A 17,405-nucleotide genomic window follows, 5' to 3' on the forward strand; every position below is an offset into this window, starting at 1 on the left:
CATTTACTGAGGGTTTTATTTTTTCTCTCCCTCAAGGATCCCTTAATTGGCCAAAACCAATTTCAGACAGCCAGCGTACCACTGGCCAGCTAAGCAGATGCTGCCTGTCCCTGAGGCCCTCAGTGCTGGCCTGGCCCCCTGCCTGGAGGGACAGGGAGGCAGGACTTCTCGCCCAGCTGGATCCCTCCCTTTGCTGTGCTGGAGTCTTTTTGTTCAAGTTAGGATTCCCCCGGGGAGTATTCTGAATGAATGCTGCTCTTTGGCTTAGAGGAAGAAAGAAGAAAGAAATGAAATAGCTTTGTTTCTTCCCCTCTAATTAGGGAGGACTCAAAGTAATAAAACTATTTCTTTAGAAAATTTTCACTACATGGATCTTTTGTGAACTGTGACACCATTTCAAATGACTAGGCCTTTACTGTATCTAATATTAATAGCCTTAAAGCTCGTTGTAGGAAAGGAAGGTTTTCAATCAAGGTGGTTTGGCTATGGTTGTGGATTTGGAGAGTTCTCTCCTGTCTGGTTTGGCTGGGTAGTGGTCCTGGCGGGGTTGTCTACCCAGAGGGTTGTGGCTGGATTTAGGCACCTGGTGGGAAGACTCTTACTTTCTCGCCTGTTGTTTCTCAATGAGTGTCCCCTCCAGCAGTCCGCAAATCCTCTACCTACCAACAGGCCTCCTTGTTATCATGGTTTTGCCTGTGACTCCTTTCTTTGGGGCTCCCATTGTCTCTGTGCGGTAAGTGCATTCCCTTAACCTCAGCATGTGGGTGAGATAACCGAACACCACGCGGCATCTCACTGTATTATGAACTACTAGACAAGCAAAGTGCCTGTCCAGCACATTCCCCTTTTTGTTTCAGGTCAGTTTGGCAAATGTTTACTGAGCACTGCGATGGGAAGCTCCAGGGGAGAAAGGGTGGATGCAACACCATCTTGCCCTGTGGTCTTAGAGGCTTGTCCAGTATAGGGAGTGAAAGCCTGCCTATAATTCACAGTAGAGGACGATCAGGCCCAGGGTCAGGAGGAACCGAAGGAGGGAGGGTGCCATCTCAGAAAGCGGGGTCCTGGACAGGGGAGGGGTTAGCAGAGGCTTTGGATGGGTGAAGTATTCTAGACAGTCTTGTAGGGGCAGCCAGGATCTTCATGGGTTGAGAAAAACTTATGGGAAGGAGGACCCTGAGCAGAGGCATGAGGGATGGGAGTTGCCGCAGGTTTGGGTGTTAGGAAGGAGGCTGGAGTTTGTGGTCTGCAGGAAGGGCTAACTGGGGAGAGATCTTGAAAAAGCCTTTGGAGGAGAGGGCCTTGCAGAATTCTCTGAGGATTTCAAGATTAATCATAGTCATCCAAGTCTTTGTCTTCTGTTTTTTTTTTTTTTTTTTGAGTTAGGGTCTGCCTTTGTTGCCCAGGTTGGAGTACAGTGGTACGATCTCAGCTCACTGCCTCCTGAGCTCAAGTGATCCTGCCACCTCAGCCTCCCAAGTAGCTGGGACTACAGGTGCACGCCTCTACGCCTGGCTAATTTTTGTATTGTTTTGTAGAGATGGAGTTTCGCCATGTTACCCAGGCAGGTTTCAAAAGCCCTGGGCTCAAGCGATTGGCCTTCCTTGGCCTCCTAAAGTGTTGGGATTACAGGCATGAGCCACTGCCCTCGGCCCATACAAGTCTTACTGACAGTGAAGAGATGCAGCCAGAGCTGTGCATTATCATTATGAAAGTTTTTCTGGCAGCAGGGTTCCAGAAAACTGCGAAGTAGTAAGAACCTGAACTTGGGTGGTAGAGGTGGAGGATGGAAAGTAGGGTCTATGATCCGGGAAATTGTGACACAGTGACTAGAGATGAAGAAGCCTTTGGGCATTCAGGTAAGGTGGGAAGGATGAACGCTGTACTTACGCAAGATGAGTTGTAAATTCATTAGCTTGTTGACCGTGAAAGAGTTAGGTGGCTTTATTTTTCCATTAGTACCTTAGGCCTTATATTGGGCAGAAAGTTGAGGATGCTTCCATTGTTGAGAAGAGAGAGGTCATCTTAGAGTGAGTGGAATAAAGTTGCGGGCATACCAAGCACCAACATTCTAGATAATTGTGCTGTGGTGCGTGTAGGATGCCAGTCAGGAGTGACCATTTGGTGGCCGTACCAAGCCCATACTGGGTAGCTGCTTCTGCACACATGCGTACCTGCATGCATACCCAGACACATGCCTGTGTGTACACACACACGCAAAAGCACAGATCCTGACACCGATGTAAGGCCACTGACACCCCGGTGTCTCTAGAGAGTTCTAGAGAAGTTATAAGACATTGCAGCCGGGCGCGGTGGCTCACGCCTGTAATCCCAGCACTTTGGGAGGCCGAGGCGGGCGGATCACAAGGTCAGGAGATCGAGACCACGGTGAAACCTCGTCTCTACTAAAAATACAAAAAATTAGCCGGGCACGGTTGTGGGCGCCTGTAGTCCCAGCTACTCGGGAGGCTGAGGCAGGAGAATGGCGGGAACCCGGGAGGCGGAGCTTGCAGTGAGCTGAGATCCGGCCACTGCACTCCAGCCTGGGCGACAGAGCGAGACTCCGTCTCAAAAAAAAAAAAAAAAAAAAAGACATTGCAGTGTGTATTACACAATTCGTTAATCAAAGGAAATGCTTACCTCAGCCAGCAAAGAGTCTTCGTGGCTTGTTTTCTATTTTAAAAGCATTTATTTGAGGCATTCACATCGTCTGAATCTTGTAAGTAAAGGCGCGGTTAGCATGTTCAGACTCACAGATTTCCCTGATTAAAGAAAATAGAAGGAACCATCTACTCTGCGAACAGTTAAAGTTATTTGCCAAGATTTCCTTAATTATTCACATGAAATTAAATGATATCAAGTGATACACATAATGTGACATAACTTGAGTTGTGTTTTCAAAACTGCCTGTTATGTAAAAAGGAATAGAAACATAAATACCCCTTCATAGGAGAAAAATGATAACGCCTAACTCTTTAGGAGCATTGCTGGCCAGGCACGGTGGCTCACGCCTGTAATCCCAGCACTTTGGAAGGCTGAGGCGGGCAGATCACATCACCTGATACCAGGAGTTCAAGACAAGCCTGGCCAGCATAGTGAACTCTCGTCTCTACTGAAAATACAAAAATTAGCCAGACATGGTGGTGTGCGCCTGTAGTCTCAGCTACTTGGGAGGCTGAGGCAGGAGACTCGCTTGAATCTGGGAGGCAGAGGTCGCAGTGAGTCAAGATCGTGCCACTGCCCTGTAGCCTGTGCAACAAGAGCAAAACTCCGTCTCAAAAAAAGCATTACTGGTTGGGTGTGGTGGCTCACGCTTATAATCCCAGCAGGATTACAAGCCCTGGGAGGCCGAGGCAGGTGGATCACCTGAGATGAGGAGTTCAAGACCAGCCTGGCCAACATGGTGAAATCCCGTCTCTCCTAAAAGTACAAAAAAATTAGCCAGGCGAAATAAAAATAGAAAGAATTAGCTGGGCGTGGCGATGCACGCCTGTAATCCCAGCTACTTGGGAGGCTAAGGCAGGAGAATTGCTTGAACCCAGAAGGCGGAGGTTGCAGTGAGCTGAGATCATGCCATTGCACTCCGGCTTGGGCGACAAGAGTGAAACTCCATCTCAAAAAAAGAAAAAAAAAGCATTGCTGTAGACCGAATACTTTCTTCAATTAAAAATATTCTTTATGTGGCTGCTTTGTTTATGAGATACTGAAGAGAAAAGAAATGAAGAAAGACTTTTCAAGGAATTTTCTTCTCTACAATATAATTAATGATCTCCTACTTGGACTTCTGTAAAAGATTACAGTAAATCTTGAAGTCTTATAGAGGTTTTGGGGGGAGTGGGTGGGAGTAGTTGTCTATTACTGCGTCTTTGAATATAAAGCAGTACCAGGATGGGGCCAGAGAGCATCTGGGCTCTTCATGGATTATATAGGCTTGACCTTGTTAGTGCTGCATGCTGTCAGAGCCTCATCCAAAAACCACTGAGATGTTTTTGTGCAGGGGAAATAAAATTTCAAGCACTGGCCTATCATCTAAAGTGACTTCTTTTCTTTACCCAGTAGTTTTCTGGTGGGTTATAAGGTGACTTTTTTTATGCCAAGAACTATTGGAACAATTTATTCTTCTGTACAAATATGTATGTTTTGAATTAACTACAAATATTACATGTTATAAAACATTTTTATTTTTATAAAACTTGTTTTTTTTAATTGGAAATTACACTCATTAAATTGTTTTACACACACACAGCGAAACAAAATCCTGAGTGACAGCACCCCGTAACTAACTGTGGTGAGATTTGATTCAAGTTGACACACTTCTGTTTTAGAGAGTAAATGCCTTTGGATTGTAACTTACTTGTCTTTCTCAGGAAACCAGAATGGGAGGTGGGTAATGAAATATTCTTTTTGGAAATGGAAGAACCTTAGAATAAAATGTAAATCCAAATTGCCAATACTGGTCTGACGGTAAAGTGGCAAATCTTACCAAGAAAGGGGATTGTGTGCATTACCCTGAGCTGCCACTCATTCATCAAGGGTTTACTGAGCATTTGTTATGTGCCTGGCCCTGTACTGGACCCCGGGGATGGCAGGATAAATCCAATGTGGCTTCTGCCCGTGAGGTTCCATAAGCTTGTGGGGAAGAGGTCTGTCTCAGCAGAAGCTTGTGAGACTATAGAAGGGGCCTCAGGGACATTGGAGGTGCAGAAACTAGCTCTTCCTGGAGTGAGAGTAGGGCTAGCTTCCCTGAAGCAGCTGCCCTGGTGCTGGGCCTTAGGAACAGATGGAGGAGGCGGTGTCCCCAGCCAGGCCTCTGTAACAGCGTGGCATTGCGGGAGGGCCTGGTCTGTTCTGAAGAGGGTAGGGTAAGACTGGAAAGCCAAACGGGCCAGATTATATGGAGGTTTTATCTCATGGGCAGCATATAATTTGGCCCAGGAGTGCCATGCCTGGGGTTGTGTTTTTAAAAATACAGTAACCATCTCCCCCTGCAGTCTCATCTACCCCCCTGCGGATTCTTGGTGATATGTTCCAAGACCCCCAATGAATGCCTGAAACCACAGATGATACTGAACCCTGTATATACTACACACAAATTTCATTTTTCTTCACAATTTCATGGGTAGAAGATTCGTTCTTACCGAAGATCTTAGCAACCTTACTGTTTGTTTTTTTTTTCTTATTGAGACTTTTGCCATTTCACTTAAAGGAAGCATTTTTGGCTTCTCTTTGGCATATCTGAATTGCCAGCATCACTACCCTTGCACTTTGGGGCCTTTGTAATAAATAAAGGGTTACTTGAAGACAAGCACTGTGATACTGAGACAGTTGATCTGATAACTGAGTTGGCTACTAAGTAACAGGCTAGTAGCATCCACAGCACTGACACACTAGACAAAGGGATGGCTCGCAATTTTTGTAATGACAAAAATTTCATCACAGTACTCAGAGCGACGTGTAGTTTAAAACTTACGACTTGTTTATTTCTGGAATTTTCCATTTAATATTTTTGAACCAGAGGTGACCATGGATAATTGAAATTGCAGAAAGTGAAACGTGGCTAAGGGGTTGCTAGTCCCTCAGTCATCCCCAGGCCCCTCACCAACTCTGCCCTGTATTTCAGATCACCGAAGTGGCCTTGGAGTACAACAACTGTCATGGGGACCAGGTGGTGGAGCGTCTCCTTCAGCACCTGCGGCGGGTGGACGCTCCAATGCTGGAGTCCCTGGCCCTGGAAGCCCCGGCACAGCTGCCAGACCCGCCGCTGATCACAGCATCCCCCTGCTGCAACACTGTGGTGCTGCCCCAGTGGCACTCCTTCTCCAGGACCCACAACGTCTGTGAACTCTGTGTCAACCAGACTGCCGGGGGCGTGAAGCCGAGCTCGGTCAGCATGCCACAGTGCAGCTTTTTTGAAATGGCAGCAGCTCTGGATTCTTTCTACCTCAAGGAGCAGACCTTTTATCACGTGGCATCAGACAGCATAGAATGCAGCAATTTTTTAACTTCCTATAGCCCCTTCAGCTACTACACTGCATGTTGCAGGACCATAAGCAGGGGTGTGGCAGGCTTCATCGATTCTGAACAAGGTGTCTTTGAAGCCCCTACCGTTGCATTTTCTTCCCTTGAGAAGAAATGTGAGGTCGATGCCCCAAGCTCCATTCCTCACATTGAGGAGAACAGGTATCTCTTTCCAGGAGTGGACATGACTAGCACAAACTTCACAGGCCTGAGCTGCAGAACCAACAAGACTCTCAACATCTACCTTTTGGATTCAAATTTGTTTTGGTTATACGCAGAGAGACTGGGTGCTCCGAGCTCCACTCAGGTGAAAGAATTTGCGGCAATTGTTGACGTGAAAGAAGAGTCTCACTACATCTTGGATCCAAAGCAAGCGCTGATGAAGCTCACCCTGGGTACTGTAGGCAGTTTATTTCCCCAAGCATTGTACATTTTGCTTGATTTCATATTGGTACATTTTATTGATGGCTCTCATTACATTTAGTTGTGGGGTAATGTCAGCTTCGTAGCTCATTTTAAGTCTTTAGACCACCATCAGTCGTAATTTTCAAAGAAGGTAATTTTGTCTGTTAAATGGAGCAGAAACTTCCTCACTCTAAATTTTGGATAAGTTTGTCATTTAGCCCATGGTGGGGGTAAGAGTCCCACTTTCTAAATTGGCGATTTCTGTCACATGTCTAAGGTAGAACCAGCTGCAGGCAGTGAGGACTTGGGGAGTAGAACCGGCAGGGAGGTGGAGAGCCATTCCGGTAGGATGTCCTAGGGGCTGATGAAAGGGAGCCTTGACAGCAGCTTTGTTCTAAAGGAGCTTAAAGAGAAGCAGTGAAGAAGGAAGTAGAGCCATCTTGCCTCCCTTTTTGTCTCACAGGCTTAAATGTCTAAGGATCAAGGCCACCAGACCTAATTTGTTCTGCTGCTGTTTCATAATGTACTGAGTAATATTGTTGGGACCTGGGGTACCTAGATTGTAACAAGTGTAAAGTGCAAATAAATAAGTGTCAGTTGCAAACCAGCAAACCCCACTTTTTGAGGAGTAAGACTCCATGATGAGAAAGCATCCAGGGCTTGCCCCCGGGGCTTGGCAGCAACATTGGGCTGACCCACACTGGCCTGTTCCCCAGGGCTCTGCTGACGCCCCTGACTACACACAATGAAGTGAGAATTCAAAAGCCACGTTAGTTCAGCCTCATTGGAAACCTGAGGGAGGGTCAGTGTATGCCGAATGGAGAAAGGAGGAATTTGGTAGGGAAGGAAACCTTTCATTTCAAGTTTTACAAAGTATGAAATCAACTGTAGACTCAGAGCTTCTACATATGAGTCCTTTTAGCCATGCTCTTTCAAATCCTGGTGAAGCTTGTTTCTTACATTAGACACATTTGTGAAAAGGCTTTATGTAAGTAATGATTTTTCTGTATCAATTGCATATTATAAATCCAAGAGTTCTTCAGTGTTTAAAAGAACCTTGTGACCAGTCACTTTTTGGAGGGGATAATCTGTTGATATTAGAGATTACTCCCAGTTCATGTTTTCTAAAGTCATTTTGATGTGTTGAGCTTTCTTAAAATGAAACAAGCATTTTTTTAAAAATGGGAAACAGACTCCAGAGAAATGGGGTCAGTGCTCCCACAAGCATGTATTTTTGAGGTAGTCTGTATTAGATTTTCCTGAATTCCATTCAGTAATGCTCAAGTGTTTAATGACCTCATAATGTGTTCACTTTGAATTTAAGGGTAATTGAAAGAAGCCTTCTTTAGATTTCTTTCCATCTTCTGTATCTTCTCTGAAATGTTTAGCCTAGCTGTTCTTTGTCCTGTAGTTGGTGACAGAATTTTTAGGGAGCTTGTAAAAAACACCTACTGTGTGTCATTGTTGGTTTAGAGAGTTAATTCGTAAGTCAGCTGTCTCTAGGGCAGTTTCAGAATTTAGGCTTTATTCAGAGTAGGAAATAATTCTTGGTTTCATGTTTCAAAAACATAGCCAGCTAAGTGTTATTCAGATGCTGATCGTGAATTCTCTTTCGTATTCACATGACATTCTTCACTTCCTCCTCCATTCTGCACACTGCATTGCCCCTTGCACCTCAAAATGGAGGGAGTTAGAAGAAAGAAAAAGAACTGAAACTTTAGCTGAGTGCAATAGTGTAAGCCTGTAGTCCCAGCTACTCTGGAGACCGAGGTAGGAGGATCACTTGAGCCCAGGAGTTCAAGGCTACAGTGAGCTGTGATTGCAGCACTGCACTCCAGCCTGGGTGACACAGTGAGACCCTGTCTGTTAAAAAAAAAAAAAAAAAAGAAAGTGAAATTCAAATTACTGTTGTTTCAGATGAAGCAAAGGACTCTGAAGATGGCAGAATTTGTGGTAAAACTGTTGGTTCAAGCCAGGTTTTTTATTATTATGGGTTTTATGTATTTTTCCACTACATATAATTTTTTCTTAACCTTTAAAAAAAGAAACTTAACCTTAATAAAGGAAACAAAAAACTATAGCTCATTGTCCCCAAACTAATGAACATTTAAACACATTCCACATTACTGTAGCTTGTGCAATTGCTACTTTTGTAGTTAAGCCTAAAGGTTTTAGTATTATAGGGTGAAATTTCTTGAAAAGATTGTGGCTTCTTGACGATTTATACAGTCTCACTTGGTGTCTATTTGTGGACCAGTCCTTTTAAAAAAAGAATGATCTATGAATATTAGAGCATCTAACACTGCATAATGTTTTGATATCTGCATTACTGTCTGCTGAGTTAATACTACCAGAGCTAAACCTGATGCCACCCGGGCAGCTTTGTTTGGGGTTTTGCTGATAGGTGAAATGTTAAAAATGTGAGCCTGTGAAGTCATTCGAGTTTTTAAAATGTGGAGTTTAAAAGTAGGCCAGCTATTCTTCTTGTATCTAGAGAAGAGTTGATCTCATTTTCTCTTTATTTTTAGAGTCTTTTATTCAAAACTTCAGCGTTCTCTATAGTCCCTTGAAAAGGCATCTCATTGGAAGTGACTCTGCCCAGTTCCCGTCTCAGCATTTAATCACTGAAGTGACAACTGATACCTTTTGGGAAGTAGTCCTTCAGAAACAGGTATGGAGTCATGAGAGGCAAAAGTTAAGCCATCTGTCCCTCTTAAAATAATTTCCAGACTGCAGTTGTTGGGGTGAGCAGCTGTTTTTGATGTACAGAAGAGTAACCACGTGATGGTCCGATTGTGGACCGTGAATGAATTACATGTGGTTTTTAAATTTCAAAAAAGTGCTTCAGAAAGCACAGAATTGGAAAGACCTAAAGATGAAAATTTTCACTGTAATATTTGCATAGGTAGCATTTATCGAGTGCTTGCTGGATTCTAAGCAATAAGGAAAGAAATGAAGAAGAGCCCATTTCCTGGTGCAAGTAACAGCTGTCTTCCCCTTCCCACAGGATGTTCTCCTGCTCTATTACGCTCCGTGGTGTGGCTTCTGTCCATCCCTCAATCACGTCTTCATCCAGCTAGCTCGGAACCTGCCCATGGACACATTCACTGTGGCAAGGTAAGCAGGCCTTTTCTGCAGTGCTTTGGGCTGTATGCCCATTTTTACTCTTCTTTGCAGCTTAGCCATATGATGTGCGAGGGTCTGCCCATTTTCCATTAACCTTTGGTAGGACTTGGCTGGATTTAATTGTCAGGTTGAAGCCATGAGCAAAGCCTCTTTGAAACCGGACTTTTCCTCATGAATTCAGAGTGTTCCTTCCATGATGTTGATGTTTAGCCCTGACTAGATTCGTAGGTGGCTGAGTGCAGTTCTGTGGGGAGAGCACTGACCTGGTTGCCAGGATGGCCCCTTGGAATTCCATGGAACAGTTGCCCCAGGCAATGCCAGTGGGTCCTGGGATCCCAAGCAGATCTCTCCACTAGCCCTGGTTTACCTCATTTGTGAAATTAAAAGGAAAGGTCGGTAGATATCCACATTCTAGTATTGTGATTCCATGGGTACTGTATGTGGGCTTTTGAAAAAGTAAAATTTTAAAAAATATTTTTTGGAAAAAGAAGGCTCAAATACAGAGTTTTTAGATGGGGTAGTAAGCAGTTTTGGGTGGGGAAAACTGTTCAAATTTAACCCCCCGCCTCCCCCAAATCCCTACAGATAGATAAGAGTTAAATATGAAAAATCAAAACAAAAAATAGGATTTGCTGGTTCCTCTGAGTGATGGAAAGTTTCGAAAGTGGAAGCAGTTGGAAAAATAAAGAAAGAAAAATGGTCAGATTCCACTAGAAATACGTGCAGTGAAAGAAAACAGGGAAAGCAGACGAAAAGGGGGACCATTAAAAAATTTTGCAGTGTCTCTGTGTCACCTGTTACATGCACTGTGAGTAATAATCAGAGCCAGATCTGAGAAGTTACTATGCTGGGAGAGTTAGAGTTTTCGATATACATATTACCTGACTGAGTCCTCGTGACGCTTAGTGAAGGCACTCTGGTTAAAAAAAGAAAATGCTATTTGTATTGAGGAGGAAACTGAGGCTTGGAAAGATTAGACAAGTTGCCCAGAGTTTCAACCTGCAAATGAGGGGCCAGGATTGAATCAGGCATTCATACTCCAGCCTCCCCCGAAATTAAAATGGTTTAGGAAACGGCTGAGACAGATTCCATTGTGAACAAAGGACGTGAACAGGTTTTTCTTTTAAGAGGAGAGAGTAAATAAACATGTGGGGAAATTATAATCTAATAAATGTAAATTAAAACAGTAACAAAGTGTCATTTAACATATTAAAGTAATCAGTGGTTTTAAGTGACAGAATCTTGTGTTGATAAAATAAAATGGAAACTGCAGTCAAATGTATCTGATGGAATGAGTACATTGCCATAACTCTTTTGGAAAGCATTTGGCAACATTTGCAAGAAATCAACAAAAACAGTTAACACATTTTTGACCCAGTTAATTTTACTTTGGAGAAGTAATGGAATAGGAATTCCAAAGAAGCATGAGCTCATCATTATAGCATTGTTTATATCCACCAGGAGATGAATGTTTAAGTAAATTATGGCTGGGCATTTAATGGAGTTTTTATCCTTTAACAATGCTTTTCATACACACAATTAATGGAAAAGAACAGAGTATGCAATATATGACAACTATTCTTAAAAATATGTAAGCATGCCGGGCGCGGTGGCTCACGCCTGTAATCCCAGCACTTTGGGAGGCCGAGGCGGGCGGATCACAAGGTCAGGAGATCGAGACCATCCTGGCTAACACGGTGAAACCCCGTCTCTACTAAAAATACAAAAAATTAGCCGGGCGCGGTGGCGGGCACCTGTAGTGCTGAGGAGGCTGAGGCAGGAGAATGGCGTGAACCTGGGAGGCGGAGCTTTCAGTGAGCCGAAATTGCGCCACTGCACTCCAGCCTGGGGCACAGAGCGAGACTCCGTCTCAAAAAAAAAAAAAATGTAAGCATATAGGCCGGGCACGGTGGCTTATGCCTCTAATCCCAGCACGTTGGGAGGCTGAGGTGGGCGGATCACATGAGGCCAGGAGTTTGAGACCAGCCTGGCCAACATAGTGAAATCCTGTCTCTACTAAAAATACAAAAATTAGCCAGGTGTGGCAGCACATGCCTGTAGTCCCAGCTACTCAGAAGGCTGAGGCAGGAGAATCACTTGAATCCACCAGGCGGAGGCTGCAGTGAGCCAAGATCACACCACTGCATTCCAGCCTGGGCGACAGAGCAAGACTCTGTCTCAGAAAAAATTTTAAAAAGCAAGCATATAGACCAAGCCTGCATAAGAAAGGGGGGCCTGATTAGCCCAGTGGAATTCTGAGTGGATTTTTACAATGTTTTAATTTTATAGTTTGTGCTTTCTTCGAAGTAAAAATCAGGTGAGAAAAAGCATTTAATTATGGAATATAGTGTTCTATACCACTTGTTTAGAAAGGAACACTAATGTTTTAGGTAGGCTGGCACAGGTGAGGCAGGAGTGTGCTGTTTTGTTAGTAAACTTTTGGTAAATGGTTTTCATTTGGTTATGCCTTTTGTTGTTGTTTTTTTTGAGACAGCGTCTCACTCTGTTGCCTAGGCCAGAGTGCAGTGGTGCAGTCACAGCTCACTGCAGCCCCAACCTCCCAGGTTCAGGTGATTCTCCCACCTTCCCAAGTAGCTGAACTACAGGCATGTGCCAGGATACCCGGCCAATGTTTTGTAGAGACAGGGTTTCGCCATGTTGCCCAGGCTGGTGTCCAACTCCTAGGCTCAAACAATCCACCCACCTCGGCCCCCCAAAGTGCTGGGTTTACAGGCGTGAGCCACTGTGCCCAGCCTGGTTGTGCCATTTTTGAAAAAGGAAATTTCATCGTTTTGGACAAATACATGGCACTTACCCCACCCTCACTTCCCCCAGTTATGCTTTCTAAAACCTTCTGTCAAAGTAATGATTGAAAACATGTTCATCTTTTGTGTGCACTGTTTATGAATAGTAGCTGAGTAGCCCCTCCGCAAGGAGGATGCAGCCCCTTCCATCAAGGGTGCTGTTGTGGCCCCATGTCTGCTTGGCCTGAGTGTGGGCGCCCAGCTGTGTGCCCAGCTCTGTGCCAGCTGCCCAGGGCAGGCCTCTAGAGCAGTTGCAGTTAGCTCCCACAGTGATTGAGCACAGGCTGGGTGAGTTAGTACACATGTCACTTTCTGTGTTAGAAAATTAATGTCAAATCTGCTAAGAAAATAGGCTGTTTTTGGCCTCTATCCAGATTTACAACATAAAGAGGGTATAATTTTCCATCTTCAGAGAGGCTTGATGTATTTTGCTCAATTATTTCCTTTCTTTTCCCAGAGCTATTCAGGGATTAAAATACTTGGCTAGATCCTGTCAGGTGAGGAGTGAACGACTCCCTAGGTGTCAGTGTGGCATTTTCTGCAAGTTCATTTTTACTTTCAGGACATTGCATTGCCACTCAGTGGGAAGCGTCCACATAGCGGAATGTTGCATGTCTTGGGAGTACCAGCGCCCAGCTCACACCTGGTAGTATACTCATCGAGAAGGGGCTACCCCAATGTGGGGTGTAAAAAATGCACCAGGTTCTTGAAGTTATCTGAGAAGGTTCTTTCAAGTTGGCGTTTCTTGGGCTGATCTTCTGCCATTTCTCTTCTTCCGCTTTGCCAGGATTGACGTGTCTCAGAATGACCTTCCTTGGGAATTTATGGTTGATCGTCTTCCTACTGTCTTGTTTTTTCCCTGCAACAGGTAATGCCGAATTTTTTTCACTAGTGGGCAGTTGGGATTCTTTTGTGGAGGTCTGAAATTGAAATGGGTTTAAGATGTAAATCATTCATTATGTTCAAAAAATGTTCCCTTGGGAACCAGGCGCGGTGGCTCACGCCTGTAATGCCAGCACTTTGGGAGGTTGAGGCAGGCAGACTGCTTGAGCTCAAGAAGTTGAGACCAGCCTGGCCAACATGGTGAAACCCGTCACTACAAAAATTACAAAAATTAGCCAGGCATGGTGACATATGCTTATAATCCCAGCTACTCTGAGGCTGAGGCACGAGAATCTCTTGAACCTGGGATGCAGAGGTTGCAGTGAGCCAAGATCACACCACTGCACTCCAGCCTGGAAGACAGAACAAGGCTCCGTCTCCAAAAAAAAAAGTGTCCTTAGGGGCATAGACTAAAAGGGTTGTAGTGTCAGGATGTTATGTGTGGTATGGATCTTTTAAAGGTGGTTCTTCTCACAGCCTATCTCTTACCAAGCTTGAATGTGGCTGTGAGAATTCTTAGCTTTTCATGGCCTATGTGAACATATGGAGGACGCAGAGACTGACAGGAAAAAAAGGCCCCATGTTTGTGTGGGGTAAAACAGCAGAGAATCTGTGGAGCTCTGCCTGCCCCAAGCCTTCCACATGCTTGTCTGTCAGTTGGCCTCCCAGCAGCTCCTCATCCCTCTCGTACAGAGGATAGGGTGGCTTTCTTACCCGTGGCACATCCTTGCCTCGGATTCCAGGAGCCCTGCAAAGGGGCTTTCTCCCGTGCATGCAGACTGCTGTGAACGTCTGCCATGGGGTTGTCGCTTGATTTTTTCACGCTTGCCTAATCAGTATTCCAGGCACAGTTCTTAACAGCAACTACCCCGAAAGCCCCGGCAAGCAGGACATGAACAAGGGGGAGCGGACTTCCAGTTAGTGAACGTAGATGCAGATGCTTTAGTGGAAAAAGAAATTAACTCTTGGTCCTTTAGAGCCTAATACACTGGATGTTTGCTCCCTTTTTATAGGTTCCCTTTGGTTTTTAGAAAGTTTAGTCCTTTTGGGGACCCACTCACATGGCTTTGACAATATCTTCTCCCCAGGGAAAGTGTCTGTAGCATCATTTAGGGAGTTCCCTGGCTCGCATGTATGATGTTTGCTGTTTTAATTTCCTGCCTCCCTTTTGCGATTCAGCTTGTCATGTTTCTCTAGGAGAGTGTTTCCTTCGTATCTATTGAATCATTCCCTTGGTTTTTGCTTTGTATCTCAAAGAAATTTTGCTGGAATACTTCTGTGGTAGTAGGGTCTTGTCATGCACTAAAAACAGAGTGTGACTCACCCTTTCTACTGCCGACTGAGTTGTGATGAGGCTTTTTCTTTCTAAGAAGTGTTTAAATTACCACATAGTCCAGGAATCATGGATATTAACACTAACAGTTTCATCTGTGTGGGACAGGAGTTGAGCATGTAGTTTAATGACGTATAATTTTTGAATTCCAAGCATAGTTTGAAAAAATATTAAAATCTTGGCCAGGCGCGGTGGCTCAAGCCTGTAATCCCAGCACTTTGGGAGGCCGAGACGGGCAGATCACAAGGTCAGGAGATCGAGACCATCCTGGCTAACACGGTGAAACCCCGTCTCTACTAAAAAATACAAAAAACTAGCCGGGCGAGGTGGCGGGCGCCTGCAGTCCCAGCTACTCGGGAGGCTGAGGCAGGAGAATGGCGTAAACCTGGGAGGCGGAGCTTGCAGTGAGCTGAGATCCGGCCACTGCACTCCAGCCTGGGTGACAGAGCGAGACTCCGTCTCAAAAAAAAAGAAAAGAAAAGAAAAAATATTAAAATCTTAGCACCCAGCACATGCCTTTTAATGAAGAAGTTCTCAGCAGCTGGCAGAAATGCATCTGTGTAGAGAGACATAGGCGGAACAGGTGGCAGGGCGGGGCATCATCTGGAGACCGGCGTCTGGGCTGAGTGACCTTCGTTCTTAGGCTGCCTGCTGTGGGAAACGTGCAGATGAGCGCATTTCTCCGGCCCCAGGCTGGATACTTGCTGCAGCCCTCACCCTTGTCGTTTCTAAATCTCGAACATAAGAAGGCTGTCCACTTCTCTTTTAATGTAAGGAGGTTGGTAAACCAAAGCTTTATGGCTTTGGAATGGAATTTTTCTCATTTCCTAAAAAGAAATGGTAGAAGTAAAGTATGCTCATCATGAGCTGGTCCCAAGCGAGTGTTTGGTTTAGCCAGAAGGTAAATGGGCAAACAGCGTGAGCTGACAGCTTGCAAAAGAGGAAATGAAAAAGGCTGTTTGATAACATGTAATAAGACCTTTTTCACTGTCCACCTGCTTATGCTATTTTTAGTGAAAAGGACATGAAATTGTATATTTACTGTGATAAAATAGAAACTAATGCTGTGTGGAGATGTTCACAGAGGGGAAAGTGTTGAGGTGTTAACATTGATGACTTCAGAGGAGTGAGATTGCAAATGATTTGAAGGTGCTGCTTGTATGTTTTTACATCTCTTGCAAATTGTCTACAAAGAGCATGTCCTGATTTATAAAAATCGTGAAGGAAAAAAATGCAAGAGCTGTCCTCGGGAGGAAGAGGAAGGGGTGGGGCCTTGAGGGAGACATAGCCTTCCTGTGCAGAGGCGTCTCGGAGCCACTTGCTCCACCAAGCAGGTGCTCCTCCAGCCAGCACTTGCATCAGACTCTGTGTGACATTTCAAAATATAGGTGCTCTGACCTAGCCCTGGGCCAGGTGATGAAGGGGAGATGGGTGCCCCTGTCCACCAAGAGACTCTGATGTGTTCCAGGGGAAGAATCACACTTTTTTAGCGGTGTACCCTGCCACTCCCTCAGGGTTAGAGGAGAGTTGCATAGACATGGGGACCTCTTCCCACCAAACTTTCACATGACTGCTTTCCTGGCGGTAGACTGTTGACATTCTGTGTCCCTCTACTTTCCCAAAGTGTGGCAGCATTTTAGCATGCCCATTAGGGACATTCATGGAGGGTGCACCAAGACTTCTTAGTTAGCAGAGAGCATGCTCACAAATGTCATGTCCTGTATATGCCTGGAGGTAGATATCCTGAGGGACCTTGGCAGCTTTTTCTGGGGAGTAATTCACCTTTACTCTGCCTTATAAGACCAGGCTTGTGCCGCAGAACGTGAGGGCAGGTCCAGCATCTGGTATTTTTCCATGGGCCCACTTGACAGGGCCACGATATGTTTTCAGTTGTTGTGGGGTTTTATTTTCTGTTTTTGAGACAAGGTCTGACTCTGTTGCCCAGGCTGGAGTGCAGTGGTGTGATTATGGCTCACTGCAGCCTTGAACTCCTGGGCTCAAGTGATCCCACCACCTCAGGCTCCCAAGTAGCTGGATCTACAGGCGTGTGCCACCTTGCCTGGCTGATTTTTTTATTTTATTGTTTATACAGATGAGGCCTTACTATATTGTCCAGGCTGGTCTCAAACTCCTGGCCTCAAGTGATCCTCCCGCCTCAGCCTCCCAAAGCACTGGGATTACAGGCACACAGCACCACACCCAGCTTTGTCATTTGAATGGCTGGGATGCCCCACTTGAAGAAAGCTTGTATGTTAAGAAAACTAAGCTTTAAAGGAGGGGATGGTTGAATGCTTACCCCAAAATTATAAAACAATTTACGGCCAGGTGCAGTGGCCCTGGGCAGCCAGGCTCTGGAGTCCCTGCTGTTGACTTCCATTCTGTTAATACCTGAGGGAGACAAACCCGGCTGCTGCCAGCCCACCTCATACCTAAGTGCATAAAGCTGGTAGTTTTGATCGATTGCAGCAAGACTGTACAGGCACAGGTAAATAGATATGTGAGACAAACATCATCAGATGATTAAATGACAAGTTCTGAAGAGGAATTTTCTAGATCTCTAGATCAGGACCTGGAACAAAGCTGTATGAAAAACCCCTTCCTATGTCACCTTCCTTCCTTGTTCTGTGCTCTCAGGGCCAGGCAGCCTGAATTCATAGTCCCTTGGTTGGGCTGTTTGCCAGGTATCAGGTTGCCAGGTATGAGCCAGATGTACCCGGGGAGTGGGGGTACAATCACCCCCAGTTGAGAACCCCTGCCTTAGATAATGTGTAATAAATGCTTGCTGAAGAAACTGAGTATCTTTGAAGTTCTTCCTATTCCTCTGGGCACTGTCAGTAGGC

The 17,405-nt window shown here is 45.1% G+C and overlaps 1 protein-coding gene across 11 annotated transcripts in view; it reads left to right on the top strand.

The window, feature by feature from the left end:
- TXNDC11 (thioredoxin domain containing 11) overlaps positions 1–17,405 on the top strand; it is a 65,985-nt gene that overhangs the window by 47,409 nt on the left and 1,171 nt on the right. For 5 of the 11 annotated variants that reach the window (XM_031658455.1, XM_031658458.1, XM_031658460.1 and 2 more), the window contains 5 exons: positions 5,618–6,410; positions 8,338–8,373; positions 8,949–9,091; positions 9,428–9,537; positions 13,138–13,218. In XM_031658455.1, the coding sequence (XP_031514315.1) occupies positions 5,618–6,410; positions 8,338–8,373; positions 8,949–9,091; positions 9,428–9,537; positions 13,138–13,218 (1,163 nt within the window). The remainder of the gene's footprint in view (positions 1–5,617; positions 6,411–8,337; positions 8,374–8,948; positions 9,092–9,427; positions 9,538–13,137; positions 13,219–17,405) is intronic. The other 6 variants (XM_031658464.1, XM_031658456.1, XM_031658462.1 and 3 more) reach the window with 2 other exon arrangements.

This window comes from Papio anubis, chromosome 18 (genome assembly GCF_008728515.1).
Source record: "Papio anubis isolate 15944 chromosome 18, Panubis1.0, whole genome shotgun sequence".
NCBI classification, from domain to species: domain Eukaryota; kingdom Metazoa; phylum Chordata; class Mammalia; order Primates; family Cercopithecidae; genus Papio; species Papio anubis.